The sequence below is a fragment of the Schistocerca cancellata genome, chromosome 1 (assembly GCF_023864275.1).
Source record: "Schistocerca cancellata isolate TAMUIC-IGC-003103 chromosome 1, iqSchCanc2.1, whole genome shotgun sequence".
Lineage (NCBI taxonomy): Eukaryota > Metazoa > Arthropoda > Insecta > Orthoptera > Acrididae > Schistocerca > Schistocerca cancellata.
In genome coordinates, this window is record NC_064626.1 from 863,473,816 (window position 1) to 863,496,195 (window position 22,380).

Here is a 22,380-nt window from a genome sequence, read left to right on the forward strand (position 1 = left end):
CCAACGTTAACACTCTACTACAATCATCTTTTGCAATGTTAAGTCGTTTCATCAAAAGGCTAGACCACGTTCTCCTGACAGATCCATTCCGCTGTTACCGCTTGTCTACTGACAACACAATACTTACTGCCTCCTTTTATACCGACGTGTCCGCCTCTCGTGACATCTGGTGGTTAATTCAGTGTAAATAGGGCTGTCCGGATACTTCTGATCAGATGGCTAAGATGATATAAGTCATTAACATTTAATTATCGTGCTCCTTTCTTTCCCGAGGCCCTTATTCAGTGCTTGGAGACAAGTAATTCAATGGTGTTTTGCAGACGGATGAGCTACCTGACAATAGCTTCTAAGACGCGGCGTAACTGACGTTTTACTGTTTAAATGTGGCAAAATGATTTATGCTTCCTACGTGTTTGGAAAAGAGCCTATAGCACACATTTCACTGAGTATTCAAGCGTATGTGTTAGATGCTACTGCTGTGAGCGCAGTTTGGCAACCTGCATTGTTGAACGACATAGCAAACACAAAGTGACCTTAATGGTGTTTCAGAAACGAAGAGCAATGGTTTGGAATGCCTTTACACACACTATGTGATCAAAAGTATACGGACACCCCCAAAAACATACGTTTTTCATATTATGTGCATTATGCTGCCACATACTGCCAGGTACTCCATATCAGCGACCTCAGTAATCATTAGACATCGTGAGAGAGCAGAATGGCGCGCTCCGCGGAATTCACGGACTTCGATCGTGGTCAGGTGATTGAGTGTAACTTGTCCTATGCGTCTGTACGCGAGATTTTCATACTTCTAAACATCCCTAAGTCCACCGTTTCCGACGTGATAGTGCAGTGGAAACGTGAAGGGACACGTACAGCACGAAACGTACAGGCCGACCTCGTCTGTTGACTGACAGGATTGTAACGTGTAATAGGCAGACATCTATCCAGACCATCACACAGGAATTCCAAACTGCATCAGGATCCACTGAAAGTACTATGACGGTTAGGTGGGAGGTGAGAAAACGTACATTTCATGGCCGAGTGGCTGCTCATCAAACCGGTAAATGCCAAACGACGCCTCGCTTGGTGTAAGGAGCATAAAGACTGGACGATTGAAGAGTGGAAAAACGTTGTGTGGAGTGACGAATCACGGTACACAATGTGGCCATCCGATGTCAGGGTGTGGGTATGGCGGGTGCCCGGTTAACGCTATCTGCCAGCGTGTGTAGTGCCAACAGTAAAATTCGGAGGCGGTGGTGTTATGGTGTGGTCGTGTTTTTCATAGAGTGGGCTTGCACCCCTTGTTGTTTTGCGTGGCACTATCACAGCACAGGCCTACGTTGATGTTTTAAGCACCTTCTTGCTTCCCATTGTTGAATAGCAATTCGGGGATGGCGATTACATCTTTCAACACGTCGAGCACCGGCTCATAATGCACGGCCTGCGGCGGAGTGGTTACACGACAATAACATCCCTGTAATGGACTGGCTTGCACAGAGTCCTGACCTGAATCCTATAGAACACCTTTGGGATGTTTTGGAACGCCGACTTCGTGTCAGGCCTCGCCGACTGACATCGATACTTCTCTTCAGTGCAGCACTCAGTGAGGAATGGGCTGCCATTCCCCTAAGAAACCTTCCAGCACCTGATTGAACGTATGGCTGCGAGAGTGGAAGCTGTCATCAAGGCTCAGGTTGGGCCAACACCATACTGAATGCCAGCATTACTGATGGAGGGCACCACGAACTTTTAAGTAATTTTCAACCAGGTGTCCGGATACTTTTGATCACGTAGTGTATAACACGCGATATTGACTGACAAACACAACAGCAGACACAACGTCAAGGAGATTTGAGATGTTTAGAGATTCCTCCTCCAACAGACAACGGACCATACCATAGTTCGACACAAATTTGCTCAGTGATGTGTGGGATTGGCGCAAGTCTTCTGCGAATATGAACAGTTACCAGCGCTTTCCTAACCTGGACGATTGCTTGATTTTAAAATCCATCGAGCTCGTCTGGAATATGGCTGGTCACGTACTCGTTCGTCGTGGTCCTCCAGCAGCCACTATCAACACTTCACGCATTCGGGGAAAAAAAAAAGAAATCTGAATGGCGGATGACTCTGGGGAAACTTCTCCAGACCTCCTCGACTAATTCCACGACATTTGCATACTCTAATTTTAGTATGCGCAAGTTTCACGAAATACTGAATCTCAAAGCGAAAAATCCTGTGTAATACCATAATCCTAATGTTAGTATATTGACATCTACGTAATCTGTGTTCCTTTTTTTATGTGTGTTAGGATATATGCTGCAGTGCTTTGATGATTTCTCTGAATGGATGGACAGTGTTTTAAGTATTCTGTTATCAGTGTAACAACGTGACACCGAACATTTCTTGGCATAATCTTTCACGAACGCGTGAGAAGAATTAACGACATGTTTACAACTCCGGGGCCTCGCCAAGTCGACGGCATCTGCTTCTCTCATGACTAGCACGCTCCGGGTTGCCTGTGAATAAATCATGTGGTGACTTGTCACTTTGCGGTACGCTACGTCAAGCTGGTCCAGACAAGAGAGTTAACGGTGAAACAAATTTACTTCTGCTCTCGTTTTTTAACAGGAACCCAACTTTAATCTGTATTCGCATTCGTTCTGCGTGTGTGAAAATAACTTCGCCAGGAACTCCACGTTCCAGCATGACTGGATCGCGTTTGCCTCTGTAACAGGAGCCGTGATAAGTAACAGAATAATTTTATTAAAAAAAGGAAAAACGATGAATATGATTGATTTAAATGCATCTCAAAAAAGTAACTGTGAGCAACACTTTGTAATTTCGTTGAAAACATCAGTTACAAAGTTGCGAACTTTTAACATTATTCATGATGAATCAAGTGAAGTTTTAGTTTCTTTTTATAACGAGTCAATGAATCTTTCCGGAGACTTCTATTTTAAAGACTTTCATCGTCAGTATACGAAAATGTCGTTTAAAAATGTTTCTGGAGCGTTCGATAAGATGGACTGGCAACCATTAAAAAAACACTGAATTGTTTTAATACGATATAAGGACGGGAATTATTACGAAGTTGTCGTAAATACTGATCTAAGCTAAGGAGAAAAACAATACAAGAAATTATAAAATAAACACAAATTTCATTAAAAATAACATTTATTTAATAAGTAATACAAACGTCACTAATAGTTATCCACAAATAAATTAGCAGTAAATGTATAAAAGTCTTAACACAATTGTAGAACTGGAGTAGGTTGCCTGTATTGTTTGACCCCTGCAAAAAATATATCAGTTCAAGTACGCTTGTCACCCAAGATGAAGTACTGTGCCGTAGGAATCTCATAAATATGACAGCGTGCGACATATGATGTGAGTACTAAATGCTATTACCTCATACGCAGCACATCATTAGACGAGATCTCTCAGAAAGGAAACGGTACTGCTCGCGTTACTGCGGCACTATTTTTCATGGCTTACTAGTGCGCCACTCTCCGGCCTTTAACTGAAGCTCCATTCTGACCAATATTCTCACTGAAAGCAGATGAGCAGTTTGCTACAGACAAGTTCTTAAGTTCTACCGGAAAATCTCTCGTACAAGTCTGACACGAAAGAATCTAGTCTGATGCGCCGGCCGCGGTGGTCTAGCGGTTCTAGGCGCTCAGTCCGGACCCGCGCGACTGCTACGGTCGCAGGTTCGAATCCTGCCTCGGGCATGGATGTGTGTGATGTCCTTAGGTTAGTTAGGTTTAAGTAGTTCTAAGTTCTAGGGGACTGATGACCTAAGATGTTAAGTCCCATAGTGCTCAGAGCCATTTGAACCATCTAGTCTGATGCGATAAAATTTGTGTACTTAGCAGATTTTCCAGAAAGTGATAGTAGCATTTAAAATAGGACCGATTTTATTCCACAAACGTCTCCATTCGTTCGTTTGACGGATAAAAACTTCTCTGCATATAGTTTCCCGTGATGCCGCGCAGTGGGCCCGCCTTTCTTCCTCTTCCACTTGCAATGACTTTGGTAACTTTAGTGGAACTTGTCACTGAGCAAGGACACCGTTCAAGGTCGAAAAATTCTCAAGCAATAATAGTGCGCTACGACAGTTAATTGTTTACTGATGTAAATAGTGATTTGTTTTTACCAGGTCCCGTATAACGCTGTCTGGTGCTTCGTCGCACTTCAGGAAGACAAGTTGTATCGTTGGATTGCCGTTTACCTGTTCGAAAGCAAGCTCTCATATTATGGTAATTTTCGCTTCTCTAACATCATTGTAGCTATTCCCCTGTCTAAGATTTATACCACCTCCATTCATAAGCGATATTCAAACGTATGATCTTGATAGCTACTAGATGCATTTGGAATAGGCGTGTACTGTATAAATTATCCACTGTATAACTAGTTTAGCTATAATTAATTACCGAGACTTCTGGAACATGAAATGGTAATTAGGTTTATCAGGTACATTTAGGCCAAGTGCCTAAAACAAAAATTGCCGGCCGGAGTGGCCGAGCGGTTCTAGGCGCTACAGTCTGGAACCGCGCGACCGCTACGGTCGCAGGTTCGAATCTCGCCTCGGGCGTGGATGTGTGTGACGTCCTTAGGTTAGTTAGGTTTAATTAGTTCTAAATTCTAGGGGACTAATGACCAAAGAAGTTAAGTCCCATAGTGCTCAGAGCCATTTTTTAAAACAAAAATTTTCCAGCAACTGACAAATCGGTATTGAACAATGCTGTTACAAATTTTCGGTTTGAGACGCTTTTGTTAAGTTGTTTGCCACATACAAACAGGGTCGACCTTATGGTTTTACTACATGGAGAGAATTGTTCAGTAGAGGACCTTTCAACTTTTGATTCAAATGGTTCAAATGGCTCTGAGCACTATGGGACTTGAGATCTGTGGTCATCAGTCCCCTAGAACTTAGAACTACTTAAACCTAACTAACCTAAGGACATCACACACATCCATGTCCGAGGCAGGATTCGAACCTGCGACCGCAGCAGTCGCGCGATTCCGGACTGAGCGCCTAGAGCCGCTAGACCACCGCGGCCGGCTCAACTTTTGATATTTAACATAAGAGGAAGCAGTTGTCTGTTGGTATAAACTGCTTTTTAGAAATCGAACTTAAAACTCTTCTGCCAAACGCGTTACTATTCTTTTACTGCCGGGGTCCACGAAAAAATGACGCTGGAAAAAGTAACTGTATTTCCAAAATGAATCCTCACTTTGCAGTGAAGTGTACGCTGATTTAAAACTTCATGGTGAATTGAAACTATGTGCCGGCTTGAGACTTGAATCTGGAACCTTTTCTTTTCGCGGGCCGTTGCTCTACCGACTGAGGTATCCAATCAACTCTCGACCCATCCTCTCGGCCTTGCTTCCGCCAGTACCTCACTTCCAACCTTCCAAACATCACACAAGTTCACCTCAATATCTCTCTGGATTAGCATTTCTGTCAGGAAGTACGAGGGGCGTTTGAAAAGTCCGTGCAAAGTCCGAGAGATGGCACCACCGGCTCGTATCGAGGTCATGTTTAGTTAGCAGCATCTTTGGAAAGAACGCGCACCAAGTTGCAGCCATATTGGTATATTTCTTTGTGTTTGGCATTCGTGTGAATGAAGGAAGTCGCGTGATTGTCAAAAAATGGACGAAAAAGAATTTTGTGTGGTGATTAGACATTACTGTATGAGAGGCAAAACGCCTCAGGAGACTAAAGATAAGCTTGATAAACATTATGGTGAGTCTGCACCTTCGATTAGAACAGTTTATAAGTGGTTTCAAAATTTGCGGAGTACCCATACGGGCACAAGTGATGCTGAACGTTAAGCTGAGTGAGACTGCTAGTACTGTGAGCATCTCGAATGAACAGGTACATAATATTTTGCATAAACATTTGGACATGAGAAAGCTATCCACAAGATGGGTTCCGTGATTTCTCACGCTTGACCAAAAATGGAATCATGCGAAGTGTTGGAAGGATGGTTTGCAGCTGTGCAGGAAGAATCCGCAGGACTTTAAGCGACGTTTCGTCACTGTGGATGAAACATGGATACATTACTATACTCCTGAGACCAAACAACAATCTAAACAATGGGTTACCAAGGGAGAATCTGCACCGAAAAAGGCGAAGACCATTCCTTCGGCCAGAACGGTTATGGCGACTGTCTTTTGGGATTCGCAAGGGATAATCCTCATCGACTATCTGGAAAAGGGTTAAACTATTACAGGTGCATATTATTCATCGTTATTCGACCGTTTGAAAACCTAGCTGCAAGAAAAACGCCGGCGATTGCACCGCAAAAAAGTCTTTTTCCATCACGACAATGCACCAGCACACACCTGAGCAGTTGTGTTCGCAGAATTATTGGAAATAGGATTCCAACTCGTTTCACATCCTCTCCTATTCTCCAGACTTGGCTCCCACAGACTACTATTTGTTCCCCAATTTGAAGAAATGGCTGGCGGGACAAAGATTTTATTCAAACGAGGAGGTGATTGCAGTAACTAATAGCTATTTTGCAGACTTGGACAATTCCTGTTATTCGGAAGGGATCAACAAATTAGAACAACGTTGGATGAAGTGTACAAGTCTAAAAGGAGACTATGTCGAAAAATAAAAAAGGTTTACCTCAAAACATAAGTAGTTTTTATTTTTGCACGGACTTTTCAAACGCCCCTCGTGTGTTGTGGAGACGTGGCTTAACGACGGCCTTGAGGATTGCTTCTAGAATGAATTTTCATTCTGCAGTGAAAACAATCCTCTAACCTAAGGGTAAGCACTGTCTCCGCGATATCCTTCCTTCCAGTAGCGCTAGTTTAGAAGATAAGAGATGTACTGCCAGAAGTAAAGCTGTGAGGGCGGGTCGTGAGTCTTCATTAGGTAGATGAGCCGGTAAGGAAGAAGAGCAAAGAATCCGTGAATGATTTCAACAGATGAAATCCCCCTTTAAAAACGCAGTTAAGACAGAAATAAATTGACTTATGAAATTAGAAATGAGGAGCGAAAAAGAGGAAGGGAAGGTTGAATGAAGAAGTAAGTGTTAAAAAAGGAATAATGTAACAGATAAATCATACTTAACTGCGACATTAGCAAACAATTAAATCTTCGAGAGAGAATTTAGTTGATAAAAAGGAGGAAGCTCAGACAAACGATAGAACTTGACAAGAAGTTTGCAGGACAAGTTAAAACTATGGGAGACACTACGGTTACAATGCAAGATACTGCAAAAGAACTTTAATATGAAAACAGGATTGCTAAGGAGCAAGAAAAACAAGGTGATGGTCTGCTAAAAACTGAAAAAAGAATCTCAGGATATCATTCAGAAGATGACGACCCTGAGTCGCTTACCCCAGTCGCCTTCAGAATGACAAACAGAAGTGATGGGACACACGAAAACCGTTATAGTTTGTAAAGTAGTAGAATTAGTGACTTTTCGCCGATAATCATTTTAGAAATTTTTATCTGTACATTATCCATCCAATTTCGAAAACAGTGAATTATTGGTTAATGGGGGATAAATTTGTCTGTATTTTTATTACTTCAGTGAAGTATTGTTTCAACGTCTTGAAGGTCATGATATAAAAGCTGTTTATAGATGTAGTCTATAGAAATAAGTGATTTACTGGATCGTAGACTTGATTTGATTGAAATACAACTTCGGTAGAGCACCTGCGCATGAATGGCAAAGGTTGCAGGTTCGAGTTCCACTTTGGTACACAATGTTAATCTGCCAGCCAAGTCTTTTTGTCTTTGAGATCTCTGTAAATTACAAAAATATTTCGCCTCCAAAAACAATCAGGAATCAATAACGCACATTTCGATGAAACTGCAATCTTGTTAAACAGTCATGAATCTTTTTCTTAACGAAGAAAGCTGATGAGTATGACGAATGAACACGGTAAAACGGAATCGTTTTCATCCTGAGAGATAAGATTAGTTCAATGCTTTACACACTGAATATTTAATTTGGTCCGTGATTTTTCACCGGAACCTCTGTGGTGTTTTCAATAACTACTAGATTTTCCTGGGCCACAGTTTCAGAACTGCTCTGAAGCGCTCATGTCGGAATGCTGGAAAGCTAACTCCATACTTTCTTCTAACAATGTTTCATTTTCGAACTGAGACTACTTACTGAAGTGCATCAACATTTTGTCTGACTCAACAGTGAATCACGTGGCCGAAGATATTTCAGTCCAGCCAAATGCTGGAAACTTGTAGTGCCTTGTAGCTGGCTGCCCCTCTGTATAGGACAGGCGCTGACCAGCCAATGCAGGAGAGCGCGAGGCCCGGTCAGACGGGCTGCAGCCGCGAGGACTCCAGAGAGGTGGGCACCAGCCGCGGCCGCCTGGCGTCGCTGTCGGCGAAGACGACGCGCTTCACGCTGGGCTCCAGCACGAAGATGACGAACAGGATGGCGCCCTGCAGGATGTTGATGAGGTCGGGCACCAGCCACGCGTACACCGGGCCCCCCACCGCCCACGACACCAGCTCCATCGTCCAGCTGACGCCCATCGACACGAACAGCGTCACCACCATCCGCACCCTGGAACACGTGACCGCACTGCGTGTAGAGTTCTGCTTCCGACTCTGCGCGTGGCGGAGGTTCTGCGGGAATCCAGCAGCGACCGACATCTGAAGAGGACGAGAGTGACGACTTCAACGTCCCACAAGTCGAGATGATAACGGTAGACCAGTAGCTCATATGGAGAGGATCTTGTGGAAGAGCAGACTTGGTCTCTTCTAAAGATCTACCAAAACTTTAATTATCGCCTCGAAGAAATAAAGTCACGTAATTATTACTTTGCGTTCGTTTGCAGTTATGGTACACTTTAAAAGACATTAGGAACAGGAAAAACGACCGGTTAAAACCGATATTGTTATTTTAGTTCTGAATAACCGGTATTTTTCGGTACTTTGTAGGTATCTGTTATAACAAGCGTTTATTTTTTCCAAAAAATTTAAAAAAACGAAATATCAGTTAACCATAGCAGCAGTGTTAAAATATTTGTTTTTAAATAAACGTTTTAAATTAACGAGTAAAATTACTCGTAAAATTTGCATTGTTTTGAATTGTTATAGAATTGAGGAAGAGCGATCGCTGCTATTTTAATAACAATGCCCACAAAAGCGAGCAACAACACATGGTATAACAATTGGTACTGCATTGTTGAGACAAACAATAATGTGTGATAACATGTGGCGTGGCCTGTTAAATGGTATGCGTGTACATGCAGTGTGGAATACTTGATCCATCTGATCTATATGGTAGTTTCAAACTGTAGCCGTCGGACATCAACTGTGTTAAAGAATTAACCATTTCTCGTCTGAAAGTATTTTACGAAGTGTTGTGTCAGTGAAGAACAGTGCTCCATTTGCTTTAAAGGATTAAAAACGAGAGGCGCCACACGAAACATTCGACATAATGTAAGTAACAGTTCTTGCAGTTTACAACAAAAATAGAAAGCACGTAATCTGCAGCTGTGTCTGCACAACATGCCCAAATAGAGTTCTTCGGCCTTAGTTTTCACCCTTTAGCACGAACTATTCGTAATGTCCAAATGTAGTATGATCCCTGATTACAACATGATTTTTGAGCAAAGTTGCAAAAAATGGGACTCAATAGGATAACACCGATTTTTTGTAGTAGACAACCATGTATCACTTTTCGAGAAAAGCAGCGAATGGAGTACGGACTAAGTAGTTTTACACTGAAGCGCCACAGAAACTGGTATAGGGATGCGTATTCAAATCACAGATATGTAAACAGGCAGAATACGGCGCCGCGGTAAGCAACGCCTAACAAGTGTCTGACCCAGTTGTTTGGTCGGTTACTGCTGCTACAATGGCAGATTATCAAGATTTAAGAGAGATTGAACGTGGTGTTATAGCTGACGCAAGAGCAGTGGGACATAGCATCTCCGAGGAAGCGACGAAATGGGGATTTAGCCGTGCGACCACTTCACGAATGTACCGTGAATATCAGGCATCGGTAAAACATCAAATCTCCGACATCGTTGCGGCCGGAAAAAGATCCTGCATGAAAGGGACGGACGACGACTGAAGAGAATTGTTCAGCGTTACAGAAGCGCAACTCTTCTGCAAATTGTTGCAGATTTCAGTGTTGGGCCACCAACAAATGTCAGCGTGCGAACCATTCAACGAAAGATCATTGATATGGGCTTTCGGAGCTGACGGCCCATTCGCGTATCCTCGATGACTGCACGACACAAAGTTGTACGCCTCGCCCGGGCTCGTCAACAGCCCAATGTCGGTGTTGACGACTGGAAACATGTTGCTTGGTCGGACGAGTCTCGTTTCAAATTGTGTCGAGTGGATGGACGTGTACGGGTATGGAGACAACCTCTGAATCCATGGACCCTGCATCTCATCAGAGGACTGTTGAAGCTGGTAGAGGCTCTGTAATGGTGTGGGGCATGTGCTTCAAATGGTTCAAATGGCACTATGGGACTTAACTTCTTTGGTCATCAGTCCCCTAGCACTTAGAACTACTTAAACCTAACTAACCTAAGGACATCACACACATCCATGCCCGAGGCAGGATTCGAACCTGCGACCGTAGCGGTCGCGCGGTTCCAGACTGTAGCGCCTAGAACCGCATGGCCACTGCGGCCAGCTAAGGCATGTGCTGTTGTAGTGATATGGAAACCCTGATACGTCTAGATACGACTGTGACAGATGGTACGTACGTAAGCAACCAGTCTGATCACCTGCGTCCATTCATGTCCATTGTGCATTCCGACGGACTGGGCAATTTCAGCGGAACAATGCGCCTCCACACACGTCCAGAATTGCTACAGAGTGGCTCCAGGAACACACTTATGAGTTTGAATACATCTGATGGTCACCACACGCCCCAGAAATGAAGATTAGTGAGCATATATGAGATGCCTTGCAACGTGCTGTTCAGAAGAGAACTCTACCCCATCGAACTCTTACGGATTTATGTACACCCCAGCAGGATTCATGGTTTCAGTTCCCTCCAGCACTACTTCAGACATTAGTTGAATCCATGCGACTTCGTGTTGCGGCAGTTCTGCTTGCTCATGGGGCCCTACACGATATTAGGCAGGTGTACAAATTTCTTTGGCTCTTCAGTGTACTTGGCTATATAATTTAATATTTTGATTCTATGTCTCTTGAAACCGAGAGAGGCAAAATTTTTCAATAATTATTCGAGTTCTCCGTTAATCAAAGGAAATAATAGGAATACAAGACCGAAAATCGAATATTTCAGAAACCGGTTATTTTGAGCGGTTTTAACAGTCCGTTTAAACTTGCTGACATTCTGGCCAAACAGGCTACGCGGAAACCACTTCTGGAGATGGGCATATCCGAAACTGGCCTGCGTTTCGTCTTACGCCGCAGGGTTTTTCTGCTTTGGGAGACGGAATGGCATAACAGTAAGCACAACAAGCTGTGTGTCATTAAGTAGACTACGAATTCGTGGGAGTCTTCCATGCACTCCTCTCTCAGGGAGTCAGTCGTCCTCTGCCGGCTCCGCATTGGCCACGTATGGCTAATGCATGGTTACCTCCTCAGTCACAAGGAACCACCTCGGTGTTGCTGTGGCTCACAAATGACGGTCGTCCACCTCTTGCTGGACTGCCCACTTTTAGACGCTCTGTGACGAACTTTCAACTTTGCCAGCATTCTACCTTCGGCGTTGGGCGACAATGCCTCAATAGCAGCTTTAGTTTTACGTTTTATTCGTGAGGGCGGTTTTTATCATTTGGTCTACTAAGTTTTAGTGCATGTCCTTTGTACCTCTGTGTCCTCCACCCTAGTGCTTTTAGGGCGGAGGTTTTAATGTGTTGCAGAGTGGCTGGCTTCCCCTTTTTACTCTCGTGGTCAGCCAGCAATGGTAACCTGTTCTCTTGTTTCGATCTCTTCTACATGTTTCTTGCGTCTCTCTGTGGATTTCTTCACTGATTTTGTCCATTTTAGTATTTGTTGCCCTTCTGTCATTCTTGTGGTTATCTCCTTTCTTCCAGCTGTGTTTTGTATGTCTCAATTATTTTACTCCCACCCTTTTGGAATTATTTTAATTGGAACGAGGGACCAATGACCTAGCAGTTTGGTCTTTCCCCCCACCTTTTAAACCAACCAACCAATCGATTCTGCACGTAAAATTTCGCTTTCTGTATCATTTTTGTTCGTAACGGGAAACAAACTCACTCTTCCCGGCGACAGTGGACGTCGCACGAAAGAAGTAATGAACAGAATCTCTCTGGGGTGACTAGAGCTACACACTGCAAAAATGAAATTGCAAATATCTGCCTAAATACCAGAGAAAATGTGCCTGACGCCTCTTAGGAGGCATAGCCTGTGCATATGGAGAAGGGCGTACCCAGTATCTGAACTAGGGGGGGGCAGGTCATACTAGTCTCAGGAAACAAGGACTCGAGACAACATACAGCACTTCTTATTAAATAAAACAGTAAACCAGTCAAAAACTGCTTTTAATAAACATTTTAAATACAAGAATGCACTTGTACAATCCGAGAAAACATGCAGCATTTCTTATTAAATAAAACAGTAAACTAGTGAAAAACTGCGAATATCTTCTAGGGGAGGGGGGGCATGGAAGACTCCCACGCATTCGTAGTCTACTTAATGACACACAGTTTGTTGTGCTACTGTTATGTCATTCCGTCTCCCAAAGCAGAAATCCCCTGCGGCGTATGACGATACGCAGGCCAGTTTTGGATATGCCCATCTCCAGAAGTGGTTTCCGCGTAGCCTGTTTGGCCAGAATGTCAGCAAGTTCGTTGCCTGGGATTCCGACGTGTCCTGGGGTCCACACAAATACCACTGATCGACGGGACCGTTCCAGCACGTAGAGGGGCTCCTGAATGGACGCTACCAAAGGTTGGCGGGGGTAGCACTGGTCGATAGCTTGTAGGTTGCTCAAGGAGTCAGTACACAGGAGAAGTGACTCGCCAGGTCATGAGCGGATGTGCTTAAGAGCACGAGATATGGCCGCCAGCTCTGCAACAAAAACATTGCAGCCATCTGGCAAGGAGTGCTGTTCAATATGTCCTCCATGGACATACACAAAGCCTACGTGACCATCAGCCATCGAGCCGTTGGTGTCAACCACTTCATGGCCTGGTACATGTTGAGAAGCGAGAGGAAGTGATAGCACAAAGCCGCAGGGTTAACGGAGTCCTTAGGGCCATGCAAACGGTCCAGAGGAATCTGCGGTCTGGCGGTCTAGGTGTACACCATGGAGGTGTTTGTGAATGGACCTCCAGGAGAGGTGGTAACGGGAAGGACTCCAGTTTAGACAGAAGGGACTGGACGCGAACCACAATCATAAGCCCTGACGTGGGCCGCCGATGCATGAGATGAACCGCCATGTTTGGGAAAAGGAGACCGTAATTCGGATGTGTAGGAGAACTACAAACATGTGCAACGTAAATGGCAAGCAGTTGTGCATGCCTAATCTTCAATGGAGGGACTCCAGCCTACACCAGGACACTGGTCACTGGACTCGTTCTAAAACCTCCCGTCGCTATACAAACGCCACAGTGGTGTACTGGTTCGAGTAAACTCAACGCTGAGGGCGCCACTGAACCATAAAACCAGACTCCTCTAGTCTAGATGGGATTGAACAAGGGCTCCGTAGAGCTGCAGCGATCAGCACGCCAGTTGGTGTTGCTTAGGCAGTGGAGGGTTATTGAGGTGCTGCCAGCACTTCCGCTTAAACTGACAAAGGTGAGGTAGCCAAGTCAATTGGGCGTCGAAAACCAGTCCTAAGAAGCGATGTCTCCACTACAGTGAGTGGATCGTCATTAAGGTAAAGTTCTGGTTCTGGATGAATGGTGCGACGCCGACAGAAATGCAAGACACATGACTTTGCAGCTGGCTCCCTGTAGGCACTGCTCAGCAACACCAGTGCTGGAGGAGCAGTACAAAATGCAGAAGTCATCTGCATATAGAGAAGGTGTGACTGATGGCCCTACAGCTGCTGGTAGATCCTTAATAGCCACTAAAAATAGAAATACGCTCAATACGGAGACCTGCGGAACGACATTCTCCTGAATATGGGGGGAACTAAGGGAGGCACCGATTTGGACGTGGAGAGTACGGAGAGACGGGAAGTTTTGGATAAAAATCGGGAGTGGGCCCGGGAGACCCCACTCATACAATGTGGCAAGGATATAACGTCGCCAAGTCGTGTCGCATGCTTTACGTAAGTCAAAAAAGATGGCAACCAGATGTTGGCGTCTCGAAAAGGCTGTTCAGATGGCAGACGTGATGGACACAAGATTATCAGTGGTAGAGCGGCCCTGGCGGAAGCCCACTGACATGGAGCCAGTAGGCCACGTGACTCCAGGACCCAACCCAACTGCCAACACACCATACATTCCAGCAACTCACAAAGAGGTGAGGCTGATGGGCTGGTAGCTATCCACATCAAGCGGGATTTGACCGGGTTTGAGTACCAGAATGATGGTTCTCTCCCGCCATTGTGATGGAAAGACGCTATTGCACCAGATCCAGTCGAAGATGATAAGATGTCGCTTGTAGTCAGACGAGAGATGTTTGATCATCTAACTGTGGATTCAATCCGGCCCAGGAGCTGTGTCGGAGCAATGTAGAAGGGCACTGAGGAGCTCCTAGTCTGTAAATGGGGCGTTCTATGGTTCACTGTGGCGTGTAGTGAACGAGTGCCTTGGTTATTGGGGTCTTTTCCTTTTTAGGTTTCTCTCGCTGCTCCTTAGGTTTGTTCAGATGGGAGGGCTTCACTGATTCAGTGTCAGGAACTGAGGAAGACTGTGAAGCCCTATGACCAGCTACCTGGGGTTGCTTCAGCCACTGACGAGTGTCAGGTTTGCCACTGGTATGAACCTGGGAAGAGAGTGACCCAAGGGATCCTTTCCTCGCGAGAGTAGCCGAAGAAGACTTATGCTTCTTCAGCTGAGAAGTGGATACTACCGTCCGCGATGGTTGGGGAGGGGGGGGGTGTTGCTCCAGAAGTATGTGGTGCAGGAGCAACAGTGAGGGAGGTTGCTCCCACCTTCTAGGGAGCAGGTGGAGTCTGACAGCTATGAGAGCCAACTGTATGCGGCAGAAAGGAAGATGGTAGAATCGTTGACGTAGTGGTGGCGTAGGTTGACTACATATGCACAGGACGTAGCCTCTTATTTTTTCTTAGCCTCAGTGTAGGTCAGACGTTCCAGGGTCTCATGTTCCATTACTTTTCTTTCTTTCTGGAGAGTCCTGCAGTCTGACGGGCAAGGCGAATGGTTCTCTCCGCAGTTGGAACAGATGGGAGGCAGGGCACATGGAGTATTGGGATGCGAAGGACGTCCACAATCCCGACAGGTGACGCTGGAAGTACAGCGAGAAGACATATGGGCGAACTTCCAGCACTTAAAGCACCGCGTTTGGGGAGGGATATATGGCTATATGTCACAACGGTAGACCATCACCTTGACTTTCTCGGGTAGTGTGTTACCGTCGAAGGCCAAGATGAAGGCACTGGTGGCTACCTGATTATCCCTCAGATCCTGGTGGACGCGCTGGACGAAATGGACACCTTGCCGCTCTAAATTGGCGAGCAGCTAATCTTCAGACTGCAAAAGATGGTCCCTGTGAAATATGCACCATGTAAGGCGCCCTTCCCCAGTTGGCTCGCTCTTCGGGAAAATTTTGAAAAATGGAGGTCAAACCCTACAGTGGACCATCACATTAAGGCCGAAACGTGAGAGACTCCTTTTAGTTGCCTCTTACGACAGGCAGGAATACCTTGGGCCTATTCCAACCCCAGGACCCAAAGGGGAGTGTACAGTCGACAGAGGGGTCCAAAATTACTCTAGCACAATATTTGTTATTGGTATGTGTTCACAGGCATGGTAAAACACGATGAATGAAAAGTACTTCAGCAGCGATTGAGCAGCGCTGTTTATTGCCACTGGAAGTATGGTATCGATAGCAACGATGCCACGGCGTATTAACGTTATTAGGTTGGCACTCTCCTACCCACGCGTCGCCTTCCAGGCGGGATACAAAAGTTGGCGACGAGGACTCCCCTTTCCCTTCCTATCATTTTCTTTCTTTGCTTGGTACTGCTTTCTTTTCGTGCTAGCCTCAGTATAAGACTTCCATTTGTGTAAACCACGGCTTCGCCACAGGAACAGGTTTCGCTGTCCGATCTTGTACGTTTTCAGGCTCAGCAAATGCGCACAGGTTGCCCTAACTCTTACGGGAATCGTCACCTTAATGTGCGCGAATAATGAGTGGATGGGCAAATATCCTTTAGGATCATTACGAATGTAGGTTGTGGACAGTTGGAAATGTGAGTCTCACGGGAAGCGTGCAAGGGATAAGTCCCTGCAGTCGCGCTATCCTCTGTGCTCTTGGTGGCTCAGATGGATAGAGCCTCTGCCATGTAAGCAGGAGATCCCGGGTTCGAGTTCCATTTGGAGCACACATATTCAGCTGTCCCCTTTGAGATATATCAACAACACCTGTTGGCAGCTGATGGTTTCGATTAATTATCATTCCTTTCTAGAGAAGCTGCATGGTCATCACTGGTATCTGTTCTTTCGGAACAGTTACTATCTTCATATAGATTAAGTAGTGTGTAGGCTTAGGGACCGATGACCTCAGCAGTTTGGTCCCATAAGATCTTACCACAAATTTCCATTTCTTAAGTTTTGCACACCAGTGTATTTTGCATTTCAGTGAAGTCCGTACAGCCTCTTTTCGGTTAGTCATTCTGCTATTGAATGTTTCTGCACTTATGATCCTTATCCGACGATCTGACTGCAGACGCTAGACTGAAAATTACTTTCCTGACGATTTCAATTGTTTGTGAACCATCTCATCTACAACTTAGCCTACAATAGGCGTGTCAGCACACTTCAGAGTAATTATCAATCAAATGAGAGGACAAGTGAAGTCGTATAGCGAACACAGCAAGAACAGATACGTTACATGCTTGACATGATAGCTCGACATGTAGAAGCTCTTATCGCAGCGGGTGATATCTTCACCAGTGATTGGTTCTTCACGAGTAATCTCGCGATACCTAGAAGTTTTAAACCATTGACTGTGCTTTTGCAACATTTCATCTGATGCAACACGGTTTTCAGAAACCTGAGAGCGGATAACGTATTGATCCATCGGTGACGTCCTCTTCACTTTTCCGACACGAGGTGAGATTTCAGAAACAGACAGCTATGATACTTCTGTTCTGCAGAAGTGCTTCATTTCCTGGTCTTATCTCCTTGGAGTAATTTATAACTTTTGTGTCGTTGATTTAGTACTGTCGAAATGCATTTGGAGTATGCAATACGTCTGGTATACACAGCTACAGTACGAAGCGCAGTTAAGTATGCTGCCGAATGTCTAATCACTTCGTGTCTTAACCAATGCCAACTACTCATCAGTGGTGTAATCAGTGATGGTATGGAGACGATCAGTTTTAGTTGCGAAGAATTATAGGAACACAGAAAGCAGTTTCGACCGTACAACACACTCGAGAAGATTGCCAAACTTATGTTTACAGCATTTATGGATGAGCCGTGCAGCTCTTATCGATCCGAGACTCCAGCAGCAGAACAGTTCCAGGTTAATTTTGACAAAGACAGTTATCCAGAATGAGATTATCACTCTGCAGTGGAGTGTGCGCTGATATGAAACTTCCTGGCAGATTAAAACTGTGTGCCCGACCGAGACTCGAACTCGGGACCTTCGCCTTTCGCGGGCAAGTATTCTACCATCTTTTTTTTTTTTCTTTTTTTTCTTTTTTTTTTTTTTTTTAAATCTCTGATCCAGCCGGGAATCGAACCCGGGCCCTTAGGATTGACATTCTGTCACGCTGATCACTTTTTTTTTTATTTTTTTTTATATGCTTTAGGTACTCAAACCGAACAAAAAATTGTAGAACACAACAGTTTTTTTTTTTTTTTTTTATGTCAGGCTTACCACCTTTGCTGACATACATGTTGTTGTACTATCGCATAAATAGTGTCTACAAATTCCATATGTTGACAAAAGTGGCTAATTAGAAAATTAATTAATTAAGGAAATAAATAAAACTGAAAATGCTCAAATGAAAGACATGAAGACATTGCGGATAGTACAAATACAAAAGAAACATGCTCCTGTAGCAATGAAATGAAATTCGTGTCGGGGGCGACACCTGCTCACGACCCGACGTTCGATAGAGCAAGAGAGCCATCTATCGACTCGTTCTCCAGACGTTGGTGTAAGACTGGGTCGTCTTCTCGAAATTAACTAAGGGTCCGTAAGTGTGATCGATGTCAATCTCGGCTTCTTCGGCTATCTCATCTCTCACCCGTCACACCCCATCTGGCCGGCGGGTCGGTAAATGTAAGTCGCAAGTAATTAGCGAAGTCTTGCCTACATTTCTTATGCTGTTGCAGCTTCGTGTGCCCATCCAAGAGAAAATGCCAAAAATCAATTTTGTCCTTTTCCGATTCGTTATACACGTAGCCCACCACCATTCCCCGCACCCATGTCACTGCATTGGTTTTTTGGACCGGGAAATAAGATTCTTGGGGGAAAAAAAGTGTGTCTGATGAAATTGTGTGAGGGGCGGAGCGTAACAGGAACGCCAATATCTGTTGTGTCAACTGCCACACTGGAGCCGTCCCACTACATTCTAAACGATGTTCATCAGTGTCCACTGTTGCGCAGCCTAAACATAGTGGAGTGTCTGCCAAATGAATCGCGTGCCGCCGTTGATTCGTTGCGAACTTCCTATTTATCACCACATACCATGTTGAGCGTACCGACGTTGGGAGGTAAACGTTCCGTATAACGCGCCAGATCTGTCGCCAGTTCTTGTCTGGGTACTTCTTTTCCAGGGTATTCCTGGGACACCGGCGCAGTAAGAGATGGTATACGTCTCGCGTCGTCGGTAGTCGTGTTGTTGGGAAGGAATCTCTGACATAGCTAAGCTCCAAAAAAAAAGACTTGAAGTGTGACAGCTTCGGTGAAATATGGCCCACATCGACTGGTGGCAGCATTGAAGTGGGCGCTAGTACATCGGCCAACGCACCCGAGCTATTGCGAAATTGGCCGCGCCACTGTCGGAAAATCGTACTGACGAATAACGCCCGTGCCTTTTCATATACGTTCACTAGACCAAGTCCACCCTCTCCAGGTGGTAGCGTAAGCGTTGTGTATCGGATCTTAAACAGGTGTCCCACACTCACGTAGGTTCCGAAAGTTGCTTGTATGCGTGATGCCATTGTGCGCGTTAAAGGCAGGACATGCGCTACGTGAGTGAGTCTCGGTGCTAGGTATACGTTAACATAGGTCACCCTCTGAATCATATCCAACGCTCTTAGTTTCTGTAACAGCACCATTGTCCGCATCAGCTTTAATATGCGTCGGTAGTTATCCGCTGCTGTCCGCTGCACATCCGCGTGGAACGTAATACCTAGGCATTTTACGGTCTTAACTAAGATGAGCGGCCCTTCCTCCCCCGGTTGTAATCCTCGACCGACATTCATGCAGCGTGATTTTTGTAGATTAAGCACGCTTCCTGCCGCCATCCCGTATCGCTGTATCCATGCCAACGCCGTACGTACTTCTTCGCCTGTCCGTGCCACCAGCATCACATCGTCAGCATAAGCTCGGCAATGAAAGGTCAGTTGTGGCAACGGCACTCCCTCCAACCGTCTTCGGAGACCATATAAACAGGGTTCCAAAGCCATTGCATACAAAAATATCGACAGGGGGCAACCTTGACGAACTGACCTTGAAATAACAATGTAGTCAGTGCCCCGTCCAGTCACCGAGACCCTTGATCGTACGCCGTGTAACAGTCGCATGATCACTAGGATGAAGGCCTGTGGGATTCCCAATCTGTCCATCACCGCATGCAAAAAGGTATGATCCACTCTGTCGAATGCATGATCGAAGTCAATAGCGACGAGTGCCGCACGCACTCGGCATGCCGCTGCTAATGCGATGATATCTCGGTAGTCACTGAGCGCCGTATGTACGTTGCTCTTACCGCCGAGGCAAGTTTGATCTATGAGGAGTCTATCAGATAGTGAAGACCGCAGGCGAGCCCCAAGTATGCGCGCGAAAATCTTGTAGTCGCAGTTCAAGAGAGTGAGTGGTCTATAATCTCCTGGATTTCTGCCACCGCGTGGTTTGGGTATGGGGATGATGATACCCTCCGTGAACTCGGCAGGTATCTCAGTCTGCGGTAACAGGAGTTCGTTGTACATCTGAATCCAGGTCCATCCCATGAGGTATGCAAAGGCGCGGTAAAATTCAATTGGGAAGCCGTCCTGTCCAGGGGACTTGTTCGGAGCCCCCCTGGCAATTGCGTCTGTCAGCTCATCCTCTGTTATCGCTGTGATGAAGGTCTCTGCATCCAGCGGTGGTCCTCTATCTGGCATTTCCGAGATGACATCATGTAGTGTCTCGTGGTTCACATGTACAGGTCCATATAACTGGCGGAAATAGTCGGTAAACACATGCGCAATATCACGCTGGTGCACGACTGGCTGGCCAGTTTCAGAGATTAGTTCCCTGATCAATGTCCTGCGTCGTCGTTGGCGTTCACGTACCACGTGGTGCATGGAGGGGGTTTCGGCAGCAACTGTGTCCGCCAATCTCGCCCGGACCATTATACCTTCCATTCTTAGTCTCGTCAGCTGTAATAACTTGGCTTTTATCCTGCGCATGGCCGTGTGCCTTTCCGGCGATGGTTGTTGGGTCATCAGCTCCCTCAGGGCTGTAAAATAAAAATCAGCCGTTGTGCGGTTCCACTGCGATTTGTCCTGCCCGTATCGTATCAACGTTCTCCGTAACGTTGGTTTTGCGCATTTAATCCACCACTGGAGAACCGAGGTGTATGCTCGTTGGCGACGAACGCAGGTCTCCCAGGCCGCCTCTATCGACCGGTGACATTCAGTGTCACGTAAAAGTGCACAATTCATTTTCCAGTGACCTTTACTCCGCCATATCTTCTGACGCGTTAGTGAAATCGTACAGACGTACGCCATATGATCCGTAAAAGCCGTTGGCCAGATTTCGGCATCCAGTATCGTCGTCCGTAGAGCTCGCGTCACGTACACTCTATCAAGTCTACTCGCCGAGTGTCCCGTGACAAACGTATAACCCGGTCTGTCACCATGCTGCAATTCCCAGGTATCCAGGAGTGCCATTTCGGTAATCAACGCACGCAGTTCCATGCATGGCACATAATGAGGTACTTGGTCCTTTTTGTCGACGACACAATTAAAGTCGCCGCCCACTACATAGTTATCAAAGCGTCCAGCGAACAACGGTGCTATCTCTTCGGTGTAAAAAGTCGCCCTTTCTCTTCGTTTTGTGGAGCCAGATGGTGCGTATAAATTGATGAAACGAACGCCGTCGACAGTGATCGCTATGCCGCGTGCCGAAGGGAGAGACCTGACGTCCTCCACTCCTATTCCTTCCCTGGTGAGAATCGCCACACCGCATCCACTTTCATCGTGCACTGAATAATGTGCCTCGTAACCGTAGAACTCTGGCGGCGATGTGAAACGCACTTCTTGTAAGAGGACAATATCCACGTCCGCAGCGCGTAACATATCTTTCAGCATTTGAATTTTAAGCGGTGACCGTATGCCATTAATGTTTATCGTGGCAACGCGGTACGCCTGGCTTGTGTTCATCAGTTGTAGGGCGGTGTCATTAAGCGTCCATCTGCACCCCCGGCGCTCCTCAACACACTAAGTTGGTCAACATTTCCCGACCCCTCCCGGCCTCCGGCCAGGACTGTCCTCAATCGTCGCGTTCGTATTTTCATCCCGTTCCTGTTGGTCCATTTCTTGCGCCCAGTCCCCCAGAATATTTCCGGAACTGGTCGAAAGATGGGAGGTAACGTTGTCATCGCTCTGATGTTGGACAGTTGTCATCTCCACTGCCGCCTTCCGGTCACCAGAAGGCGAGTTCAAGTTATCGTCGCTGTGTAGTTCCTGCATCGTCATCTCGGTATCTGTTGAATCCACTGGTCTCAGGTCGATACTGTCGTTGTCGTCCACTGTCCCCTCGGGACTATGGCTATCGTCAGCAGAAGTCAGTCGACGTTTCTTTCTTCTCTTCGGCGAACGCTGTTTCCGTTGCCGTGCTTCCGCATCGGCTGTTGGGGTTGCGTATCCTCCGTCTTGGGCCTGGCCTATCACGCTCTCGGTGGAAGCACTGGCAGCCACCACGGATGATCCTGGAGCCGCCGTCAGCTGCATCTCTTCTGTGGTGTCTTGTGTCTGCTGTGGTGGAACCGGTGGTCGGAGTTCCAGTCCGTTAGTGTCCATGTTCTCTATAGGGGGCAGCTGCTGGTGCCCATCGGAAGTCTCCCTCGC

The 22,380-nt window shown here is 46.0% G+C and overlaps 1 protein-coding gene across 1 annotated transcript in view; it reads right to left on the reverse strand.

Annotated features, from left to right (window-relative positions):
• Positions 1-5,074: 5,074 nt before the first annotated feature.
• Positions 5,075-22,380, reverse strand: part of LOC126108326 (G-protein coupled receptor Mth2-like) — a 137,855-nt gene continuing 120,549 nt past the window's right edge. Inside the window, exon 6 of the mRNA XM_049913579.1 lies at positions 5,075-8,558. Within this exon, the coding sequence (XP_049769536.1) occupies positions 8,306-8,558 (253 nt within the window). The 3' untranslated portion in view covers positions 5,075-8,305. The remainder of the gene's footprint in view (positions 8,559-22,380) is intronic.